This window comes from Eublepharis macularius, chromosome 3, assembly GCF_028583425.1.
Source record: "Eublepharis macularius isolate TG4126 chromosome 3, MPM_Emac_v1.0, whole genome shotgun sequence".
In the NCBI taxonomy this organism is placed as follows: domain Eukaryota; kingdom Metazoa; phylum Chordata; class Lepidosauria; order Squamata; family Eublepharidae; genus Eublepharis; species Eublepharis macularius.
The window spans coordinates 177,857,338-177,879,361 of record NC_072792.1 but is presented as its reverse complement, the minus strand read 5'-3'; the positions used below and the strand labels follow the sequence as shown (position 1 = coordinate 177,879,361).

The 22,024-nt window shown below is 45.5% G+C and overlaps 1 protein-coding gene across 9 annotated transcripts in view; it reads right to left on the bottom strand.

Annotated features, from left to right (window-relative positions):
• The window catches only part of TENM4 (teneurin transmembrane protein 4), a 472,503-nt gene that overhangs the window by 128,867 nt on the left and 321,612 nt on the right, over nt 1-22,024 (bottom strand). For all 9 annotated transcript variants that reach the window (XM_054974009.1, XM_054974008.1, XM_054974006.1 and 6 more), the window contains one exon: nt 16,798-16,998. In XM_054974009.1, the coding sequence (XP_054829984.1) occupies nt 16,798-16,998 (201 nt within the window). The remainder of the gene's footprint in view (nt 1-16,797; nt 16,999-22,024) is intronic.

Sequence of the window (22,024 nt, the reverse complement as noted above, 5' to 3'; positions counted from 1 at the left end):
GCGATATGAAATCAGGCAGTAACACAGTATTAGCATTTAGCATCCCCTAGAACAGCAATGGCAAACCTATGGCACACGTGCCACAGCTGGCACGCAGAGCCCTCTCTGTGGGCATGCGAGCCAAGTCGCCAATCGCTAGGTCCAGGGCTCATTTGGAGGGGGGAACGCCTGCAACGGTGTTCCAGTAGCTCTGAGCAGAGATCACATGGGTTTTGGTCTTGCCCACGTGATTCCTTTTCCTCAAGGCTGCCTCCTTGCTGCCCGTCTCTTTAGCAGCAGGAAGTGGAGGCAGCAGCCAGGCGGCTGGGGCTGGCTTTCTAAAGAAGAGTAAGCTGCTTTGATTTAACTTGCTTTACTTTCAGTCATGGCTCTTGAGTGAATGAGTGAGAGAGAGTGCTTGCAAGCACGGCTGCTGGTGTAAAAAAGGGCAAATGGCTTTAACTTGCTTTATTTTCATTCGTGGCTCCTGAGTGAGTGAGTGAGTGAGTGAGTGAGTGAGTGAGTGAGTGAGTGAGAGAGAGAGAGAGAGAGAGAGAGAGAGAGAGAGAGAACTTCAGTATTCAGGTTTAATTGCAGTGTTGGCACTTTGAAATAAATAAGTTGGTTTTGTGCTGCAGTTTGGGCACTCGGGCTCAAAAAGGTTTGCCATCACTGCCCTAGAATAATGACATGGATGTAGGGGCTACAGACATGATACAAGCTCCCTTCATTGTGGACCTGATGATGGAAGCTGGACTACTGAAAGGAAATTTTGTTGGTCCTTAAGGTGCTATTGGACTCGAAACTTGCTCTTCTACTGTAGAAGAACATGGCTACCCATGTGAAACTGCCATTTCCGAGTGAAGGATTTCAGGTAGCAGGTGGGGGGAAAGACCTTTCTCTGCTTGGGTCCTTGGAATGATGCTGCTAGTAAAAGTAGACATACTGCCTTCCGGTCACAGGTGAATCACAGAATCATAGGATTGGAAGGGACCTCTAGGGTCATCTAGTCCAACCCCCCCCTGCACAATGCAGGTAGACAGGTAGTTTGCTGCCAAATTTATTGGCAACAAGTCACAGCTTCAACACTGGGTCCAGGTATTCCCAAGTATACATCTCTGTTTCCCTCAAGCCTAGAACTTCGTGAGTTGTGAGTGAATCCTAAAATTTTCCAAAAAATTGGTTTTGTTAAATAATGTGATAAGGTAACATCTGAGCTTTCCTAGCAATTGTGAACATGGGTTGATTGCGTAAACTGGTATTATGATTGGCAGATGGTGGCTGGAGATCTCCCGGAATTATAGGTGACAGAGATCAGTTCCCCTGGAGAAAATGGCTGCTCTGGAGGGTGGGCTCCATGGCATTATATCACTCCCCAAACTCTACCCTTTCCGGGCCCATTACCACAGCTGCTTTTACTAGAAGTGAACCTGAAACCTTCTGTATGCAAAGCATGAATTCTATCGCTGAGCTTTTCACCCCTTTCCATTAGACAAAATTGGGAGTGTTTCATTTTGCCTAGACAGACATTTTAAAGCCCACGTCCAGACAGCATTAATGAAAAGAAACAGTAAGCATATCTAATGCTGATCATGCAACGCTTGCTAATTTGGGAATTTCTGGGGATGACTTCATTGGCTTCACTCGTTGTGGATAGAAAGGAAGGTTCTCAGGTAATCTTGCGTGTTGTTTTTGTCAATCTTTGTGAACATCATGGCAAAATTTCCATGAGATATTACTCATGATTCTTTAAAAAAAAATCACATTTAGACCATTTGTAGAAGCTTTAATACAGAATTTCTTCTCAGGAAACAAGTTCGCCGTCTCAGGAGGCTAGAAACCACACAGACTGGTATTGGTATGTGTGCAGACACTTATTCCAAAATGATGTCAGGCGGGCCTGGTGACAGTGTAATTCTAATCTTCTCGACTCTACAAAAGGTCTACAAAGATAAAACAAGAAGCAGATAGAGCTTGTTGGACTGCAGGTAAGGAGTGGTTCTGAGGTCTCAAGCTTTGACCCCAAGACTCAGATTTGGGGGCTCATTCTCATGGCAACAGACTGAATTCTCAGGTTGCTCCCATAATATTGAGGGGGGAGGGGTCAACAGCCCCTCTCTGCAAAGCCACACGAGAAAGAATATCCAAGTCACTTCCAACTTCTGGAGACCCGATGTACGAACAACCTCCAAAACATCCTATCATTGATAGCCTTCCTCAGAGCCAAGCTACAAGTCACACCTGCCACAGGTTGGACACTTGTCAGCTTCCCTCAAGTTTTGATGGGAAATGTAGGCAGCCTGGCGGAATGTTGGACAAGTGACAGTTGAAACGTCCATTGGACAGCAGTCAGAGAGCCAAGCTGGAAGACCAGGACGCCTACATTTCCCATCAAAACTTGAGGGAAGCTGGCAAGTGTCCAACCTGTGTCGGGTGTCACTTGTAGCTTGGCTCTTAGTCTTGCAAATTGAAAGCCATGGCTTCTTTTATTGAGTCAATCCATCTCATGTTGGGTCTTCCTCTTCTCCTACTGCCCTAAGCTTTCCCTGCAACTATTGTCTTTTCCAGTGAGTCTTTTCTTCTCATGATGTGACCAAGGTATGATAGCCTCAGTACAGTCATTGCAGATTCTAGCTTGATTGGATCTAGAACCCACTTACTTGTCTTTTGGGCAGTCCTTGGTCTTTGTAAAACCTATTCCAGCACCACACACAGATTCACAAATGCTATGCAGTGCAATTCCTAGTGGTGTGCAGAAGTATTAGACACTCAGAAAACTGAAGGGTACGTAAGGTTTCAGAGGAGGCTCAGTTTCCATTTATTCTTCCCTCCCACTGCAGACTGTTATTTTGCCCCATTGGGTCCACTGTCCTCTAGGAACGACACTTCAAAGGAAGGGAGAGAGGGGAGAATTGGGCAAATGGCCCTTCCAAATATTAAAGTGCCCTTAAATGTCAAGAATTGCATGGCTGGATACGTGTGAATATCAGCTCAAAGAGTTTTGGTGTCTGTGTTGAAGGAATTCTATTGCAAAAATTTTAATATAGCAAACGCTTTGCTTACTGTACTGGTTTGCTATGTTCAAGGAGTATAAAAAACAACAACAACAGAAAGGAGCATTCCCAAATGTGATTACCCACCACAAGCCTCCCATCTGCAAACAGAAGCTACGTGGTCCTCTCTATCGCCTCATCCTTCCAAATGTGGGAATCAGGGCTTAAGACATATTGGTCAATGGTCTAATTTCCTTTGCTTATGTTACTCTGTAAAGAGGCTTGAATGATGATGGAGAATCATAGAATCATAGGATTGGAAGGGACCTCTAGGGTCATCTAGTCCAACCCCCCTGCACAATGCAAGTAGACAGGTAGTTTGCTGCCAACTTTATTGGCAACAAGTCACAGCTTCAACACTGGGTCCAGGTATTCCCAAGTATACATTCCCTCAGGCCTAGAACTCTATGAGTTGTGAGTGCATCCTAAATTTTTCTAAAAAATTGGTTTCGTTTAATAATGTGATAAGGTAACATCTGAGCTTCCCTAGCCATTGAGAACATGGGTTGATTGCGTAAACTGGTATTATGGTTGCCAGATGGTGGCTGGTGATCTCCCGGAATTATAATTGATCTCCAGGTGACAGAGATTAGTTCCCCTGGAGAAAATGGCTGCTTCGGAGGGTGGACTTTATGGCATTATATCACTCCCCAAACCCTACCCTCTCCAGGCCCCACCTCCAAAATCTCCAGGAATTTCCCAACCTGGACCTGGCAACCCTAACTGGTATGCATCTAGGGGCTAGAGGAGGCTTTTAATACACATTATCACATTGGCAGCCTTTTTGGGCAGCTGCATCTTGCCGACGCTGCCTTTTTCAGCAGAGCTAAAATGCTCTCCATGGGCATGAAAGCCTTTTCCCGTTAACAAACATTTTCACTCCAGCTGTTTTCCCCCCATAGGTGGTTAAATATTTCCTTTCATCTTTAATCTCTTTTACTGTTTGTGAGAATAACTCTGCTATCCCCTGTGCTATCTCTGAGAGTGTGGCGTGCCCCCCGCCCCCATCCTCACCTTGCCCGGATTCATTCGCTTTGCAGCTCGAGCCTCTTGTTGGAAGGAATCTGAGAGAGCTTTAGAGGCCTAAGCTAGGGCTTTCTTTTTCTTCCTTAGAATTCAGGATTCACGAGTGGGTCTTTTACCAGAGGGGTATCTGATCCCAAAACGGCTGAATCCAGTGAAAGAGGCTTGGGCTTTCACAGCGAAGAAAACGATGCAAACGGAAAGCATGAGTCAGAGCAAACAAGTTGATCACAATAGCAGGGAGCAGCGGCGGGCAACATTAGAGAAGAAAAGGTGACGAAGCAAACAGCCTTAATCCAAGAGGAGTCCATTACTTAGCAAGGCTGCGTTCAAAAAACCAAATCGCTAGTAACAGACTGCGAATGAGTCTCTGAAGAAATGCAGTAAGCAGTCTTCGTACACGAGGAACGCATTAACTGGTACACGGCTAGTCCAAAAAAAGCACACTGCAAGTAGCGGACAGGGACAATGTCTGAAGAAACTGATAGGAGGCAACCGCAACAGACTTAAGAGTTCATTAACTAGCGCGAAGGATTTAAAGAAGCACATCACTAGCAGTGACAGTGAATTCAAAATTCTTCATCGAGTCTTTGTACTTTGCTGAATCATCAAAGCCAGGGCTGGGCATCCATATAAGCCTTTAGGCATGAAGCAACTTCCAGCTGGAGGCAAGCTGCTTCGCAGAGCAAACACTCCTTTCCCAGATGCTTGTAAAAAAGAAAACCATTGTTTTTGGCTATGGCAAACTGCTTCTACAAAGTACCCAGTTGTTCCTCGCTGGAAGCAAGCTACATCTTTGAGCGGTGAAGGAGGAGGGATTGGCTTGACCAAGTTTACCAACATTTGCGACAGGTCCGTGGGACACTTTTTTGATCTCCCTCAATACAAGTTAGTCATATCCCCCCCTCCCCGACCCAGCATTTAAAACTCTCAAGGTGCGTTCTCACGACTTTCTGATGATAAGACTGTTAGCAAGCATGCACGTAATGAAACAAGGCAAGGGAAATTCCTGTAATATCCCAGGTTGTATCATGGAGTGACACAGGGCCCTAGAATGGATGCTGAGCCAGAGGCCCTTCGAAAATTAGCCTGGCTGCCTGGGATATATATAAATTGCTTCCAGTCCACCTGGGTTGATCCAGCACCACCTTTTGCAACTTTGCATGCATCTCCCTTTTGCAAAATGCGACCCTTGGAGCTGTCCTCAGTCCTGAAGGCAACCGTTTGCTCCTGGCTTTTAACAAAGGTCACGTTGTCAGAAACAACAGAAAGGACAACGAGACTAATTAAATCACAAGTTGTTTCCACAAGCTTACAAACGTTTACTGTTATTCAGAAATGGTATCTCACACCATTAAAGCTGTCTAAAAGAACATCGAACTGTTCCCCACTCTGTTGGAAAAAGTGTGGAGACATAGGATCCTAAGCACACTGTTGGTGGCAGTGTTCATTTATTAAAGATTTTTGGAAGACGGTGCTGCAGCAAATCACAGAAATAACTCTGTCATTCCTTCACAACCTGAACTCATATTTTTAGGCCTAGGGCAAAATTACCAAATCCACAGATTAGACAAGATTTAATTACTTCTGGTTGCAGCCAAAACCACAATTGCCTCATGCTGGAAGTCAATCCACGCCCCCCTAACTTGACCATGTGGTTCAATAAAGTTGGCAGCACATAGCAATGGAGGAAGTTATGAACAGGATCCATCAATCCTCTCACTATCCTAAAGAAACAAATTTTGCAACGAAGTGGCAACCTTTCATAGATTACCTTTCTGACAAAGACCCACAAGTAGCTACGTCACCGTACCAAAAATACTTAATTCTTTACTCCTCAAATTGGGAATAACGTACTTTGCAACTTGTTACTTGGGTATTCTTTTTCACAGTATTATCAATGCTTAGTCTTGGACATTGTTAAAACAATACGATTGCCAATAATTAATAGTGTGTTTGTGTTAGCAAAAAGGTTGATTTTGAAGCATTTATCATGATGATTTGTTGTGTTCCTTTTGCTGTTTATTATGTTCCTTTTACTGTTTATTGTTGTAGTGTCAATATTGATATTAATAAAAAAAGAAACAACAGTTTGCACACCTTTCCTGTAGCCTGAAATGGTACAGTTCATATACAGGCTGGCCTTGTGGGGGGGGGGCGGTGTTGGGACTCCGTGGTAGAGCAAGAAGTCCCCACGTTCAATCCTCGGCGTCTCTAGCTGAAAGGATCCAGTAATAGGTCATGAGACAGATCCGAGGCCCGAGAAAACTGCTGCTGGTCTATGTAGACAACACAGAAAGACTGCAGGCAGCTTCATGTGCACCCCTCATCTGCTGTTCGTACGGGAGGTACAAAGCAGTTAACTTTATTTGGTTTAAAATAAACCATGCCCAGAAATTCAGCCTGAATTTCTTTCTTCAGCTTGAAGGGGGGTGCTTAAGGATGCTTGGTTCGGCTTCATTTTTTTGATTTTTATTTTTTGCAAGAAATCCTACATTTGGCACAAGTGAATCTTCTACTCGTAACACTTTCTAAGTTCACAGAATCATAGGGTTGGAAGGGACCTTAAGGGTCATCTAGTCCAGCCCCTGCACAACTCAGGAAATTCACAATTACCCCCCCCCCAACACACTCAGTGACCTCCATGCCCAGTTGCTTTTGTCTGAAACAACTTCTTTCGGCTGCAGCTCTTTTTTTGATTGTTGTATTTCTGTACTGTTTCCTTCCAGTTGTGGTTTATCCACCTAGTTATTGGATCCATGCCCAGAAGATGGCAAAACATCATCAGGATCCCTAGCTGAACTGGCCTAGGGAAAATTGCTACCCCAAGGTAGCAATCAGCATTACCCTGGGTATGTAAGAAGGGGCCACGAGAACTAAGCACTGATGTAACCATTCCTGCTCTCCCTCTCATGATCTGCCCAGGTTCACAGAATCAGCATGGCTGTCAGAGGGCCATCTAGCCTCTGCTTAAAAACCTCCAAAGAAGGAGAGCCCACCACCTCCCGAGGACCGCTCTGTCAGGAAGTTCTTCCTAATGCTTAGCCAAAAACATTTTTGATTTAATTTCAACCTGCTGGTTCTGGCCTGAACTTCTGGGACAGCAGAAATCAACCCTGCGCCATCCTCTACCTGACAGCCCTTCAAGTACTTGAAGATGGCTATCATAACACCACTCAGTCGTCTCCTCTCCAGGCTAAGTTGCAATTGGGGGGAGGGGGAGACATTTGTATGCAAGCGAAACAAAACGAGTGTTAGCCACTTCTGTTTCACCTGTTAAATCCTTTAATAAATGCGGATTTAAGGCTAAAATATAGGATCAAGTAAAATTGCCCCGAGCTTCTTAAAAACTGGAACTGTTCCACTGACCTTCAAAATGTTATTAGAAAATTTAATAATTGCAAACTGTCTTAAGTTGGATTTTCTAGCATCAAGTAAGCTTGATTAAGGCTTCTCTTGCCTCCAGTGCGTTGAGATTTTCCAGAAATAAAAGACTGCATTGCTATAAAAAAAAGACAGCCCTGGATGAGATATTCACTGTTAACTTCTGTGTCATGTTAATAGGGAGGAAAAATGCTGCTATGTGAAGGCCAGCCGCAAGGCATTTGTGCTTCTTTAAGACCCTTAGAAGTGAGGTAAATTCTCTATCTCATCTCCAGGCAATCCCTGTATGACAAAACAGTTTCTCTCCTTAGGTGTTTCTCAGGCTCTTTCTGAAATGGCGAATTCAGAGCTTGCAGATGTACCTTTTGTTTGTAATGCCTCCTGCGACCATTTCACATTTGCTCCGTCGCATACAACTCTATTCATACTCGTATGCCCAATTAACGTGCCCCCGTCTGAATTCACGCTCACACAAATACCAGACATTCAGTCTCACAACTGACACCTGTTGCGACTTCTCTTTCCACCAGTTCTGACTCAAAACCATGATGCTGACGCTGTTGGGATCTCTTTGTTATATGAGCTCTTGGGCAATTGGAATGTTCATAAACATTCCATAACGTCCTAGCAGGGAGGTATCACTTTAACAGTCTGAAGTCACAGTACTTAAAGCCAATAACGATGCAAGTTCCAAAGGCTGTAGCCGATATAAGTGTCTTTTCCTTTTGTTGAATTCATCTGATCTGACAGCAAGTTGGCAAAACCATCTTTTTCCTGATTTATTCTTTGAACGGCTATTTGTCTGTGTCCACAGAAGGAAACCACAAGCAGATAGGGAGGTTGATCTCAATTAAGAATACTGACTTATAGTGTCCACACACAGTTGGCACAAGGGTGTCATCCACTAAGAGTCTGAATTAAGTTCTCCGAGTACAGAATCTTTAGGATGTGGGAACTTTAAGACTACCTATATACCCATCCGTGATCTTAGATCTTCTGCAGTGACCCGCGTTGATGGGAACCAAGAGGGTGGACATACCAGACAAAAGTTAGTGCCCAGACAGCGGATTGTACTCCCTCATTGCATTTGGTTGACCACCTCACACAAACCCACCTTGCAGAATCATAGGGTTGGAAGGGACCTCCATGGCCATCTAGTCCAACCCCCTGCACAATGCAGGAGCTTCACAACTCCCTCCCTCCCTCCCTCTCCACACACCCCAGTGACCCTTACTCCATGCCTAGAAGATGGCAAAACACCACCAGGATCCCTGGCCAAACTGGCCTGGGGAAAACTGCTTCCTGACCCCAAAGTGGTGATCCGGTATTACCCTGGGCGTGTAAGAAGGGGCCACGAGAACTCAGCACTTGATGTGACCCTTCCTGCCCTCCCTCTCATGATCTGCCCAGGTTCACAGAATCGGCATTGCTCTCAGATGGCCCTCTAGCCTCTGCTTAGAAACCTCCAAAGAAGGAGAGCCCGTCACCTGCCGAGGAAGCCTGTTCCACTGAGGGACCGCTCTCACTGTCAGGAAGTGCTTCCTAATGTTTAGCCAAACCCCTGCCACAGTAAAGGCCGCTAGTTTAGCAGGCATTAAAAGAGGCTTAGACGAATCTCTGGAGGACAGATCCATCAGGCGCCATTTGCTGCAATGACTAAATGGAACTTCCATACTCAGTTCCATGTTCAATTATCAATTGCTGGGCTAGACGGACTGTTGGACTGACCAGGGCCGGATTGACGGGGGCGGGGGGGGCGGGGGGGAGTCTGCTCCTGGCGCTGCTAAAGAGGGGGCGCCGGGCGCAGCTGCCAGCCGCTGGGCGCGTGCGGGCGGCAACGCGAGGGGCTGGGAGGCCGCCTGCGCCATTCGCCTGCCCTGCAGGACAGGGGGTAGCTGGCTTGCTGCACGCCTCCTGTCCTGCGGGGTAGGTGAATGGCAGCGCGGGCGGCCTCCCAGCCCCCACGCTACCTCTGCCAACTCCGTGGCATGCTGGGGCAGCCAGCTTGCTGCGCGGGCAGCACGCTCCTCCCTGTGTGATGACATCACGGAAGTGACATCATCACGCATGCGAGAGGGGCCAGACTTGGGTTACCCTCGGTACCGGCAACCCTAGATCCGGCCCTGGGTCTGACACAGCATGGCTATTCTTAAGTTCTGTCTCCTCACTGTCAGATGTCTGGCTAAGACATTCTTATTTTGCAGGGCATATGGAGGTTGGCAACTACTATTGGGCTTGCTGGAACCTGGGGTAGTGTTGTGTAGTGGTTAGAGTGTTGGATTAAGATCTGGGAGAACCAGGTTCGAATCCCCACTCTGCCAAGGAAGCTTACTGGGTGACCCTGGGCCAGTCACACACACTCAGTCTAACCTACCTCTCAAGGTTGTTGTGAGGTGTAATGGAGAATTATGTAAACCAGCTTGGGTGCCCGTTGGGGAGAAAGGTGGAGTATAAATGAAGTGAAATAATAAGATTGCTTTAATGCTTTGCTGTTGTACTGATACTCCTTAATGTGGTTGTGGTTTTTTTAAAAATGAGTTGTTTAACGACTGTTCTTGCAATTTATATTCTTTTTAAAGCACTTTAGATACTACTTGTTACTAGAATGCTGGTGTCATGTCTCTGTATATCCATGCCATGTTTGTTTTTTTGTTCTATCACTGCTGCCACAGTATACTGAATGCCTAATGTCTAACCTGCTATAGTCTTTCAGTAGCCATGTTATTTTCATATTATAACTGTTATTCCTCCAGCCAGGTCTCCTGTTATCTTACAGAACTAGGCATCTCCAAGCTAGAAACGACCTTGGAGACTCCAGGCGCCTGCCTTTGTTACTTTGCGCAGATGCTGGGGATTCAGTATTGTGTACTCACTATTTAGCCATAACTATAATGGGTTCTCACAGAACCAGTGTAACCCTGTGTGCCGGGAAAACTCAAGTATAATATTGACCCGTTGTTTTGAATTGTCACTTCTACCAAGCTCTATGACAGAGATCAGACCTGGACTGTAAAATCCTGAATAAAGCCTTTTCTATTGGAACCCATGTGTGTTCACCGGAGAGGGACTGAGGGATCTACCTGCCAGGAACTGACAGGTGGGGTACGGACCTCAGAAACGGAACCTGAGGTCAGAAAGATGAATAAGCACAGCCTGGATGACTGTTCATTACATTTAGCATTGTGAACTTTGCTTTAAATATCTACCTGCCGTTGGGTGGCAGTGCGTGAAATGAAATCTCTCTGGGGGATTTTGTTCCTGGTATTAAGATTTGGTTGAAGTAAAACAAATATTCCGGCCTCAATGGATTATGTTTCCCCCCCCCCCAGCTTTGATGTTTAATTGGATCACCAAGCATTAGAGGACACGAATTACAGCTTCCCAAAGAAGAATTCCTGCTGCATAGCCGCATCTCCTTTGTGATGGATTTATCTGACTTTCTCATTTGTTAAAGAGACTTACTGCATTGTGGACTTGCTGGGGTGTGTGTATGTTTGTGTTTATGTACACACACCCTGGATGAATTTTGTGAATGGCTTAAAAAAAAAACAACCACCTTTGGAGCTACACTTAGGAAAGATAACACTCAACTAAATAGGATAGGTAGTGCATACTTTTATATGTTCCCATAGTGGTGAGACACACAACGAGTTTTGGGCTTTTGCGTAATTTCATAGCATCATAGAGTTCGAAAGGACCTCCAGGGTCATCTAGTCCAACTCCCTGCATGATGCAAGAAATTCACAACTACCTCTCCCCCACGGCCACAGTGATCCCCGCACCACGCTCAGAAGACGGCAAAAAACCTCCAGGATCCCTGGTCCAACTAGGCTGGAGAAAATTGCTTCCTGACCCTAAAGTGGTGATCAACGTTACCCTGGGCATGTAAGAAGGGGCCACAAGAATGAAGCACTGATGTAACTCTTCCTGCCCTCCCTCTTATGATCTGCCCAGGTTCACAGAATCAGCATTGCTGCCAGATGCCCATCTCACCTCTGCTTAAAAACCTCTAAAGAAGTAGAGCCCCCACCTCCCGAGGAAGCCTGTCCCACTGAGGGACCACTCTAACCGTCAGGAAGTTCTTCCTAATATTTAGCTGGAAACTCTTTTGATTTAATTTCAACCTGTTGATTCTGGTCCGATCTTCTGGGGCAACGGAAAACAACTCTGCGCCATCCTCTACCTGACAGCCCTTCAAGTACTTAAAGATGGTTCTCATATCACCTCTCAGTCATCTCCTCTCCAGGCTAAACATACCGAGCTCCTTCAACCTTTCCTCATAAGACTTGGTCTTCAGACCCCTCACCGTCTCCGTTGCCCTCCTCTGGACATGTTCCAGCTTGCTTATATATAGGGGAATCAGGGCTAGATAACATTGCTTTGGGGCCTTGATCAGGGATTTAGAGCTGCCTGTGGCCAGATAATATTGGTCTGGGGGCTGATTCTGGTCAGTAAGCTAGATCATGACTCAGCCATGGACGAAATTTCATCACAACTCGGTTTTCTACACATGAAATGGGGAACGGGCCTTTGTATAATATGAAGAAGACAGTACTATGTATTCTTATAATAAAAACAATTAGCTTGGGGGGAATGAGAAGGCCAGTGTCAATTTCTGAAGGGAAGAAAAATGCAGTTAGGGTCTATGGAGTAGTTTGCTAAAACTGCTTGTTCTTCTCATCTGTGTGTACTACCCCCCACTTCCACCCACACTTCACTCCCACAAGGAACAACCACCTCCTTGGGTTGTGTATCAAAACATAACCTTTCCCTTTCTTGCATCTGTAAAATTCACCTCTTGTCACTTTCTCTGGCAGTGCAAAATTATACATAACCCTCGCTCCAAAACTTCATTCCTCACAGAGCTGTTTCCGATGTTAAAGTTATTATTGCTTTATGCCTCACGGCTAAAATCTCTACTAAGGTGGTTTGTAAACACCCATTTATTACCCGGAGTTCTCCAGTCTATCTAGGCCTCAACTCTGAAAGATGGATTTATAACCCACACACATGGTACTCCTCAGGCACAGGGAACCACTGAAATGAATTGCTTGGCTTGTGTAAAGTGTAGCACAAATTGGGATCCAGCACAGGGCAGGAGGCATTCACAGACTTCTATGTTTTTAAAGGATTTCTGTATAATCACAGGGCTAGACGTTTTTGTCTTTTAAATGAAAAGCCAGGGTTGCCAACGTCTAAGTTATTTGATGGCTGCTCCGTTGGATGAAAAATGGTAAGATCCTGGCTATAAAAAACAACAACACAAAACCTCTCTTCACAAAGGAAAACTATAAAGTTTGGAAGAAAAAAATACAGTATTCCAAGAAGTCTGTGAGTCTCTCTACATGAGGCATCTCAGACAAGGACACTCAAGTGTAAGGAGACACAATGTTAGCCGGGAAAGCAAAAGGCTGTGTTGATTTCACCTCTCTACTTAAAGCCAGAGGAGATGCTCCTCAGAGAGTTTGTTAATTTCATCTTGGCTTCCCTGAAGGTTCTGTCAATTTCACCTCCCCTTTGGGGAGGCAAAGATGAAATTAACAAACCCTTTGAGGAACAATCTCTGGCTCTTAGAGAGGTGAAATTGACAGAGCCCTTGGCTCTGTCTTTTTAAACTACATTTCCCGGCTAACATTGCGTCTCCATAAACCTGAGAGTCCTTGTGAAAGATGGCTCATGTAGAGAGATTGTGTGAACATATAAAACTGCTTTATACCCAGCTAGCCCTTTAGGCCAAGTAACTTGTATTGCCCACCTCTACTGGAAGCAGCTTTGTAAGATCTCTGGCGGAGAAAAACCTTTCCTCAGCAAGTATTTCCTAGGATCCTTTTCAGCCCTTTTAGGCCCTTCGGTATGCAAAGCACGCGCTCCACCACAGACCCATTGCTTCTGGATTGCTCCTTCTTGCTATTTTTTTGCATATTCTTTGCTAAACTAGATGTCATTTTTTTTGCATACTTCTTATCAAACGGTTTTCGAAAAGTATGGGCACGTGGCACCCTACCTTACACATTAAATTAGTGCTGCTTTCTGAGAAAGCCCTGGAAATGCCCTAGAGAAGGAAAATATATCTCCATGTCTGACATGTCTTTTGGAGACTATTACACATTGGAACCCGGCCAGTTTTTTTTACTGGTGAATACGGAGAATACGAGAGAGAGTAAATCCCTTTGAGTGCCCAGAAGGCTATGACTGGGGATCATGGATCCTGCATCGACAAGAACCATGTGGGACCGAGATGGTAGCAAGAAAGGGAATTGGGTTGAGCGAAAAAGCTAGCGGGATCCAACCCATGAACTTACCTTTCACTAAGAGTTACATACATCTGAAAAGTATTTATAGCCTGATTTGGGAAGCTGCTGCAGGCCAATGAAAGCAAGGGCCCAATTCCAAATAAGCACCGTGGCAAGGCAAGGGAACTGGTTGTCCCTTCATGACGGAACCAGGACTCCACCATGAGTCTGCCCTACTAGCTCCTTCTGGCACTAGTCATTCCTGTTGGCTTATTCCAAATAGCTCAGGGGGCGCTGTACCACCCTGACCGCTGCAGCTACGAAGTCGGGATAGACCAGGGTTCCCCACGCAGCGTCCCTGTCATTCCCTCCTACTAATTTACATGTTCCCATTCGCTTCTGCTTGACTCGATCAAGGAAGACACGGCCTTCAATTGGCAAGACCCAGGGATGTCAATGATAGGACATTTTGGAGGTTGCCAGTTCATAGGGTTGGCATGAAGTCAGAAGCAATCTGATGGCAAGTAACACACACAGATTGCCCTGATCTAGATAGCACATGTGAGCCTGATTTCGTCAGGTCTCAGAAGCTAAGCAGGGTCTGCCTTGGCTAGTAATTGGTGGGAGACCTCCAACAAAGACCAGGGTTGCAGAGGCAGGCAATGGCAAACCACCAACTCCCATGCCTTGAAAACCCCACCAGGGGTCACCATAAGTCAACTTATGACTTGAGGGCACTCTCCACCTCTACCACCACCACCACACATATTATCTTCAGTCAGTGCCAATCCATATTCCTTATATTTTTAAATAAAAGCACTGCTATCTATTGTGAGTCCTTTGGGATACTGGGATGAGGTAAGTCAGGTGCCCAGGTCCAGGCACTGGCAAGACCCAGGCCCAATGGCTGGACAGGTGGCAGGAACTTGGAGCACAAGGACCAAAAGGCAAACAAAGAGTGTTGGGGGGATACGGAAGGATAGCTTAGTGGCTGGGCATCTGCCGCAGACTGAAGATGCATAGCAGGAGGTGGCAGGGAATGATCTCTCTTGAGTTCTGACTCCCAGAACTGGGGAGGGGTGTTGATAACCTGGCTCCAAGTGTGTGCCGTTTCTTCCTCTGGCTAGAGGCTTCAGCAGCATGGAAATCTCCCCAGAGAATATCCACGCAGCAACAGGTTGCCCCCGTTTTCTCCATATGATCCTGTAAGTTGGGAAGGATCATACAGAGAAAGAAGAAAACAAAGGAAAGGCAGAAACAACGTCCTGTTTGCACTCCCTCTCTCTGCTGAGCCTTGAACACTAAAATGGAACTCTAGGGAGGGTGACCAACGGGCTACCGCGAAACAGCCAGCATCTTCATTTGTGACCAACGGGCTACCGCGAAACAGCCAGCATCTTCATTTGTGACCAACGGGCTACCGCAAAACAGCCAGCATCTTCATTTGTGACCAACGGGCTACCGCGAAACAGCCAGCATCTTCATTTGTGACCAACGGGCTACCGCGAAACAGCCAGCATCTTCATTTGTAGACATAAAGCTTTATGACCGCAGAAATAGCAGGGGAGAACAGGCCATTTAACTGACAGGGAGAGCTCCCGTTGGGCTGCTGTCCTGGAGGGTCACTATTGCCAGGAGCAAGCACAATCAAATCCCGGTAGTTGTGCCAGTGCCACAGGGGCCAACTGGTACGGTCCCCTTAGCGGCAACCACTACTAGTGTCAGCTCACTCAGATGTCTCCTCCTGGGAGCAATGTGGGCGAAGGTAATGGGTGACCAATGTCCATCTGTTAGCAGCAGTGAGCAGAAGCATGAACGTCACTCCCATTCTACAGTCACTCCACTGGCTACCTGTCAGTTACCTTGCTCAATTCAAGGTATTGGTTATTACATACAAAGCTCTTTACGGCCTTGGGCCGACATACCTACGGGACCGCCTCCCTCCCTATGTCCCTCCACGGCAGCTTTGCTCATCTGAACAGGGTCTCTTGCAGGTGCCAGTCTGCGCATGGGCGAAATCAACAGCAGCCCGTACACGGGCTTTCTCTGTGGTGGCCCCTACCCCGTGGAACCGCCTGCCTTAGGAGGTCAGGAGAGCCCCCACATTCCTGGCTTTCCACAAAGAGTAGAAAACCGAATTATTCAAAAAGGATTTTTTCTTGAATAGGAGGGTGGTATTGTAGGGAGGGGGTCTCCGATGATTTGCTAATGAGTTAGGAGCCATAGACTTCATCATTATGTTGCCTTACATATTATCTGATGCTTTAAATATGTACTCCTATATATTACCTGTGCTTCATGCTGTCTAATGTCAGTCCTAGAACCAATTATGTTCTGTTTCAGCAGTTCTTCAACCCCATATTGAATCCTTGCTAATGGCATGTCTTTGTAAATTTGTATTCATTTACCCAATGACATTGTTTATGGAAATGTTCTCGACACCATATGGAAATGCCTGCACTTGTCCTTGCTACTGATTGTACTAATCTCACACTATGTAATCCGTCTTGAGTCTCAGTGAGAAAGGCGGACTATAAAGAACATAAATAAATAAAAATAAAAATCTTTGAACTGAGTGCTCCCTGAGTGGTGGCTTGTATTGCCACAGAGCTCCCTCTAAGTGCTAGCTTGCACATCGGCCAGGGTTAAGTACCCAGTCTGTTCCAATAGACAGCATGGCTTGTAAGACATAGAAGGCAAAAATGCTGGGCAAAACAGCCTACGTAGGGTTCATGCAGTGCCTTTCCTAAGTGATCAAAAGTGAATCATGTCCACCACCAGTGCAGATGTACAGGAAGAGCTGCTGTAGTGTAGTAGTTAAGTGGTTGGGTTGTCAGTCAACACTCTGCTGGTTCGACTCCCACTCCTGCCATAAGCTCTGCACGTGGCCTCAGGTAAGCCCCTCCTCTCAGTCCATCTCCCCAGCTATACTTGTGGTGATAGTAATAACACTGACTTTGTTCACTGCTCTGAGTGGGCACTCATCTATCTAGAAGAATGGTATAAAAGCACACTGCTGTTGTCGTCGAACGAAGACAATGGGATAAACTGAATGCAAACTTCACTCAAGAAATCTCGATTATACAAGCAAGGGTAAGGTACGTAAAAACCATAGGCACAATTACCAATTGAGCAGTCATGTCCAGTCCAGCTGGGATCGCAACTGCACAGGCCGGTTTCGGGCAGAAAGGTACCGTGGCCGGAACACTGGTCCAGACAAGTAGCTCTTGGTGTTTCACAATTGGTTCCTCCCCAGCCCACCGAGCAATGGCATTCTCCTCTGACACACACGCCACGTCCTGAGCAAGTGGGGTCCATGCAGTCCACTGTAGGGGTGGAGACAGGGAAAAAAACGCAAAGATCAGAAAAATAAATTTTGTTTCGTGTTTATGAATATATCACTTGTCCAGGCTTAGCCCGACTCTATACATTTATTTATGACTTTTTTACTTTGCCTCTCCAGAAACTTGCCCAAGGTGTAGCTTAGAAAATAAATAATAATAAAAACAAAACATTAGAAGATGGTAATTAAAAACCAGCTTTTAAAACTGAAACCCAGCCCAGCATAAAAACACAGACTATAAAAACAGACCACAGACATCCCATCAGACCACCTGAATGATAACACCTTTATGGCTTTGCTCAACATCCTGCCAGTTTTAGGAATGTTATATGGTACTTTTTATGTTGTTTGAAGTTTTAGCAGTTTGGGCCGTTGATTGTTAGGTTGATATGGTTTAATTGCTGGTGAGGTTTGTTTTAGTGTTGTTTTTGAGCGACTGTTTTAATTTATGCTGTTTAACTGTTTTATCTTTCATTGTAAGCCACCTTGAGCAGACTTCTGGAGGGACAACATACAAATAGCACAAACAAAAATCTCCAGGAAGATCTTAACATTGCTTTTTAATGATTTTGTGCTTATTGGTTTCTTTAAAAAAATATTTCCATCATGATAATTTATTTTTATATTTACATATTTATAAATTTATAGCCCACTTTTCTCCCCAACGAAAACTTAAAGCAGCTTCCAACATCTTTTTCTCCTCCTTCATTTTTCCCCTCACAACAACCCTGTGAGGTAGGTTAGGCTGAGAGAGACTGGCTCGTGGCCAACCAGCAAGCTTGTACGACTGAGCGAGGATTCAGATCTGTGTCTCCTAGGTCGTAGTGCTAACCACTACACCACACTGGCTCTCATGTGCTGAAACAGAAAGAGTTGCAGAATTTATTCTGTTGAGGAATTAGCAATTCTACTAACTGATCCACAAAGACACGTGTACACATTTATTGACCCTCTCCTTGACCAGATACAGAGCGATGGTGTTGCAGGGGTGCTTTCAGATAACCCCATGTACCTTCTGAGGCAATCCATGAGGACAGTACCGCGTAACCCTCCCCAAACACATGATTTGATTCAATAAAGTCAACTTCATTGCGGTATATCGAAGACTGCCGTAAGAATTCTCAGCAGGGTGGATACCCCGTCTGACACATTTCTGGCCAGTTCCAAGCAAATTACTCAGCATTCCCCAGAGGTATGAAAGGGTTATATTTCTCTTATGTAAGCTCATAGCAGGAACCCGCTTAGGGTCTTTCAAGATGCCGCAAAGGCCAAGTTTATAAATCTTTGTCGCCATTAATGAGTACGGAGCCAAGGCACCAATTTTAGAATAAGACCCTCGCCGGCCTGACCCTCTCCCTCCTTCAGAAGTAACAACTGTGAAAGGGGAACTGGGAGCAAACTGCCAGGGCCGTACATCCTCAGCAGATGGTTCAACCGTGGAGAACAAAGATTGCCAGCTAACTGACAAGGGGCGACTGCCAGGCAATTAATCATCTCCTCAGAAGGCCAACGGGGAGGAGACGAAGGTAAGCTTTAAGGGGGTCTCCATCACAGAAGGCAGAGCGCTCTGCTACCTCAGCGTTAACACAGGATTATAGGAGGGGGAGTGCGTGTGTGTCAGGACACCCCATTCATCATAATCCCAGGACTATTTTTCATGTTGAAACGAGCCCTTTCACAAGACGCCGCGTACAATGGCTACTTTAATCTTGCTCTTGCTGGCCGCATTACTTTAGACATTAGGCACCGTGGCAAGGGTCCTGGGATAGGATTAGAGAGTTTCGCTTCTTTCTTTGTTGTAAATGCTTTAATGGTTGATTCTTTCCCCCATCTCCACAGCTTGCTTTCTTTCCTTTTTAAAAAGCAACAGCCTGGCTTTTTTTTTTTGCTAGGGAATTCGGCTCAGCAAATTTCGTTGCTCAGCTGCAGGAAAGCAACATGGCAACAGTTAGCTTTCAGTTCCTTTCTAAGAATTAGTTCTAGCAGCCAATGGCAGAAGCAATGAATATCAGGCTGTGGCTCATGCTTTGCTTGTAAAATGTTCAAGCCTGGGCATTGATAGTTAAAAATCTTAGGTAACATCTGCCTGAGAACTTGGCGAGACCCTACTAGTTGGATTGGGGGATGGGGGTATAAATTGCAGAGCTGTGCAAGCATTCATTTCACATGATTGGGGTGTTCATATGACTGGGGTGCTACAAATCCTGGCCTGCTCAGGTAAAGCCACGTATTCTATGGATTGAGTACAGATGCCTGCTCTTTCCTTCTTCATCAGCAAATTTCCTTACTCCTAAGGTAAAGCAGTAAGAGCCCCGTGGGGCAGAGTGGTAAGCGGCAGTACTGCAGCCCAAGCTCTGCTCACGACAGGAGTTTGATCCTGGCGGAAGCTGAGTTCAGGTAGCCGGCTCAAGGTTAACTCAGCCTTCCATCCTTCCGAGGTCGGTAAAATGAGTACCCAGTTTCCTGGAGGTAAAGTGTAGATGACTGGGGAAGGCAATGGCAAACCACCCTGTAACAAAAGTCTGTCAAGAAAACGTCATGATGCGACATCCCCCTATGGGTCAGTAATGACTTGATGCTTGCAGAGGGGACTACCTTTATCTTTAAGGTAAAGCAACACACAATTTTTACGTTTTTTCCCAGCTCCCAGGGATACGCAACACTTATTTCTCTTTCTGGCCAACTCGTGCCTTTTAAGGAATAAAGGCCTAGTGTCAGTCCATGGCAGGTAGAATCCCCAAGTTCTCCACAGCAAACACGCAGGTGTATTGGTTGAAGTAACTTTATTAGAGATCCATCGGTTCAAGGTGCTCAGACAAGTGAAATTGGCAGAAGTGACGTAACTGGGGTTCAATATATTGTTGAAGGCTTTCATGGCCGGAGAATGAAGGTTGTTGTGGATTTTCCGGGCTGTATAGCTGTGGTCTTGGCATTGTAGTTCCTGATGTTTTGCCAGCAGCTGTGACTGGCGTCTTCAGAGGTGTAGCACCGAAAGATAGAGATCAGAAAGACAGCATCTTCTCCACACTGCGACACTGAGAGATCTCTGTTTTTCAGTGCTACACCTCTGAAGACGCCAATCACAGCTGCTGGTGAAACGTCAGGAACTACAATGCCAAGACCACAGCTATACAGCCCGGAAAATCCACAACAACCATAACTGGGGTTGATATTGATAGTTATAGGGAACATTCCTGCCATCAGGATAAGGGTCATTAAAGTTTTGAGCGTGAAAGAGCTGGGGTGGGGTGGGGATGTCAGGGAGAGCTAGGTTTAGGCTAGACAGAACAAAGAATGAAATCATCTCAGTTCCCAAGAAAGATACATTTCGAGCTGGTTGCAGCTAGCCTTCAAGGACACTTCTGGAGACAGTGGGGAAAGAGAAAGTAAATACTTGTGAGATAACCTACTGCTTTAACATCAGTAAGAAACTTGTCATGCTCTCAGAGGACCAGTAAGTAACACAGAATACATTCATGGCAGATATGCAGACAGGCATATATGACGCCTAGGCAAAGAAAACCGGCTTTGCCTGGCACCTAAAGGAAAATAAATCAGGCACCAGGTAAACACTCCACAGATGGGATGCCACCACTGAAAAAGGTATGTCTCTGGCTGCTTTCCCCGCACCACAACTCATCTTTCTCTGCAGGGGCACAATTTGACAGCATCAACCTGAGGACGGAATGGACATCTCCATATAAATTTCAGCACTGCTTACTGGGAATAAGGTGCACATCCCAGTTTTTTTTTAAAGCCAAGCTAGCTCATGCAGCCCTGCTTATTTTTCACAATAGAAAGTTATTTGGATAGTATCAGACAGGCGGTGGCTTCAGATTTATTTTCTGCAACAGTTGAATATCCATGTTGGAAATCATGCATGAGAGATGATTGGAGCAACTCTATAACATCTCTGGGCCTGACCCTCAAATGTACCATATGAGCTTCTCAAAGGGAGAGGAGAGGGGGAGCAGAGATAAAAGGGCCTGTTTAACCACCACAGGGTTTAGAAGCCCAACAGGTAGGTTAGGAATAGCTCCCTCATAGTCTCTTCAAGCAAAAGTAAACAGGTTTAGTGTGACTACCAGGAAGTGGTGGTTGTTCTAAAAGTTATGTCTTTCTAGGTAGTAGGAAGCCAAGAAGCAGACTAAGGTCCGTGTGGTAAAAGCTCAAGTAATCTTTCGCCAAGGTTTGGAAAACCTGAGAGAAAATTGGCTACTCTACTCTCCTTACAGTAGATTGACAGTTTCGGACTCTTTCTGAAACATTATATTCTCAAGTGAAACTGTTTCTCTAAGCTCACACGGTTACGAAAGTATATAGCTTATTCTTGAATACAAAAACACATTATTTCCCCCAAGTTCTTGTTTCATTTTCTGCTGGTCTCCTTCTTTGTTCTCAAGAGCACAAAGTTATTCCATTTTAAAGATCAAGAAAGGGGTGAGATGAAATGGACCTCCACAGCTCACCTGAGGAAGATGAGAGCCTGCATCTAAACAGTAGTGTGATTTACCTCACAGGTGGCTACCTGTAGGAAAATTACCAAGCACTTTTAGGCCAGTTTTTAAACACTTCTCTGGCCACTTGGTTATCTGAGTTTTGCCCTGAGATAGGGGAGGTGGAATGTGATATGGGAGTTGATTTCTAAATATCCCCAATATTAACACACTATGATAAAGAGGACATTTTTAAAAAAATGAGGCATGGGATATTCCCGCCAAAAATAAAATAGTCACTCACGGGTTTCTCACACATCCACAGACAGCAAGCCATGCTACAGTCATACTCCTATATGGCTACCAGGGAATCGTTGTTTGGTTTCTGCAGTTGTGTGAGAAACCCTATGAGGAAGGTCAGGCTAAGAGAGGGAGTGAGTTAAGATAACTTTATGGTTGAATGGCAACTGAGCTCCACAATACTAGTCCGGAATATAGCCCTATTACCTTCATAAAAATGCCCTCTTGAACAATTCTGTTTTTCATAACTTGCGGAACTAACAGAAGGCAGCT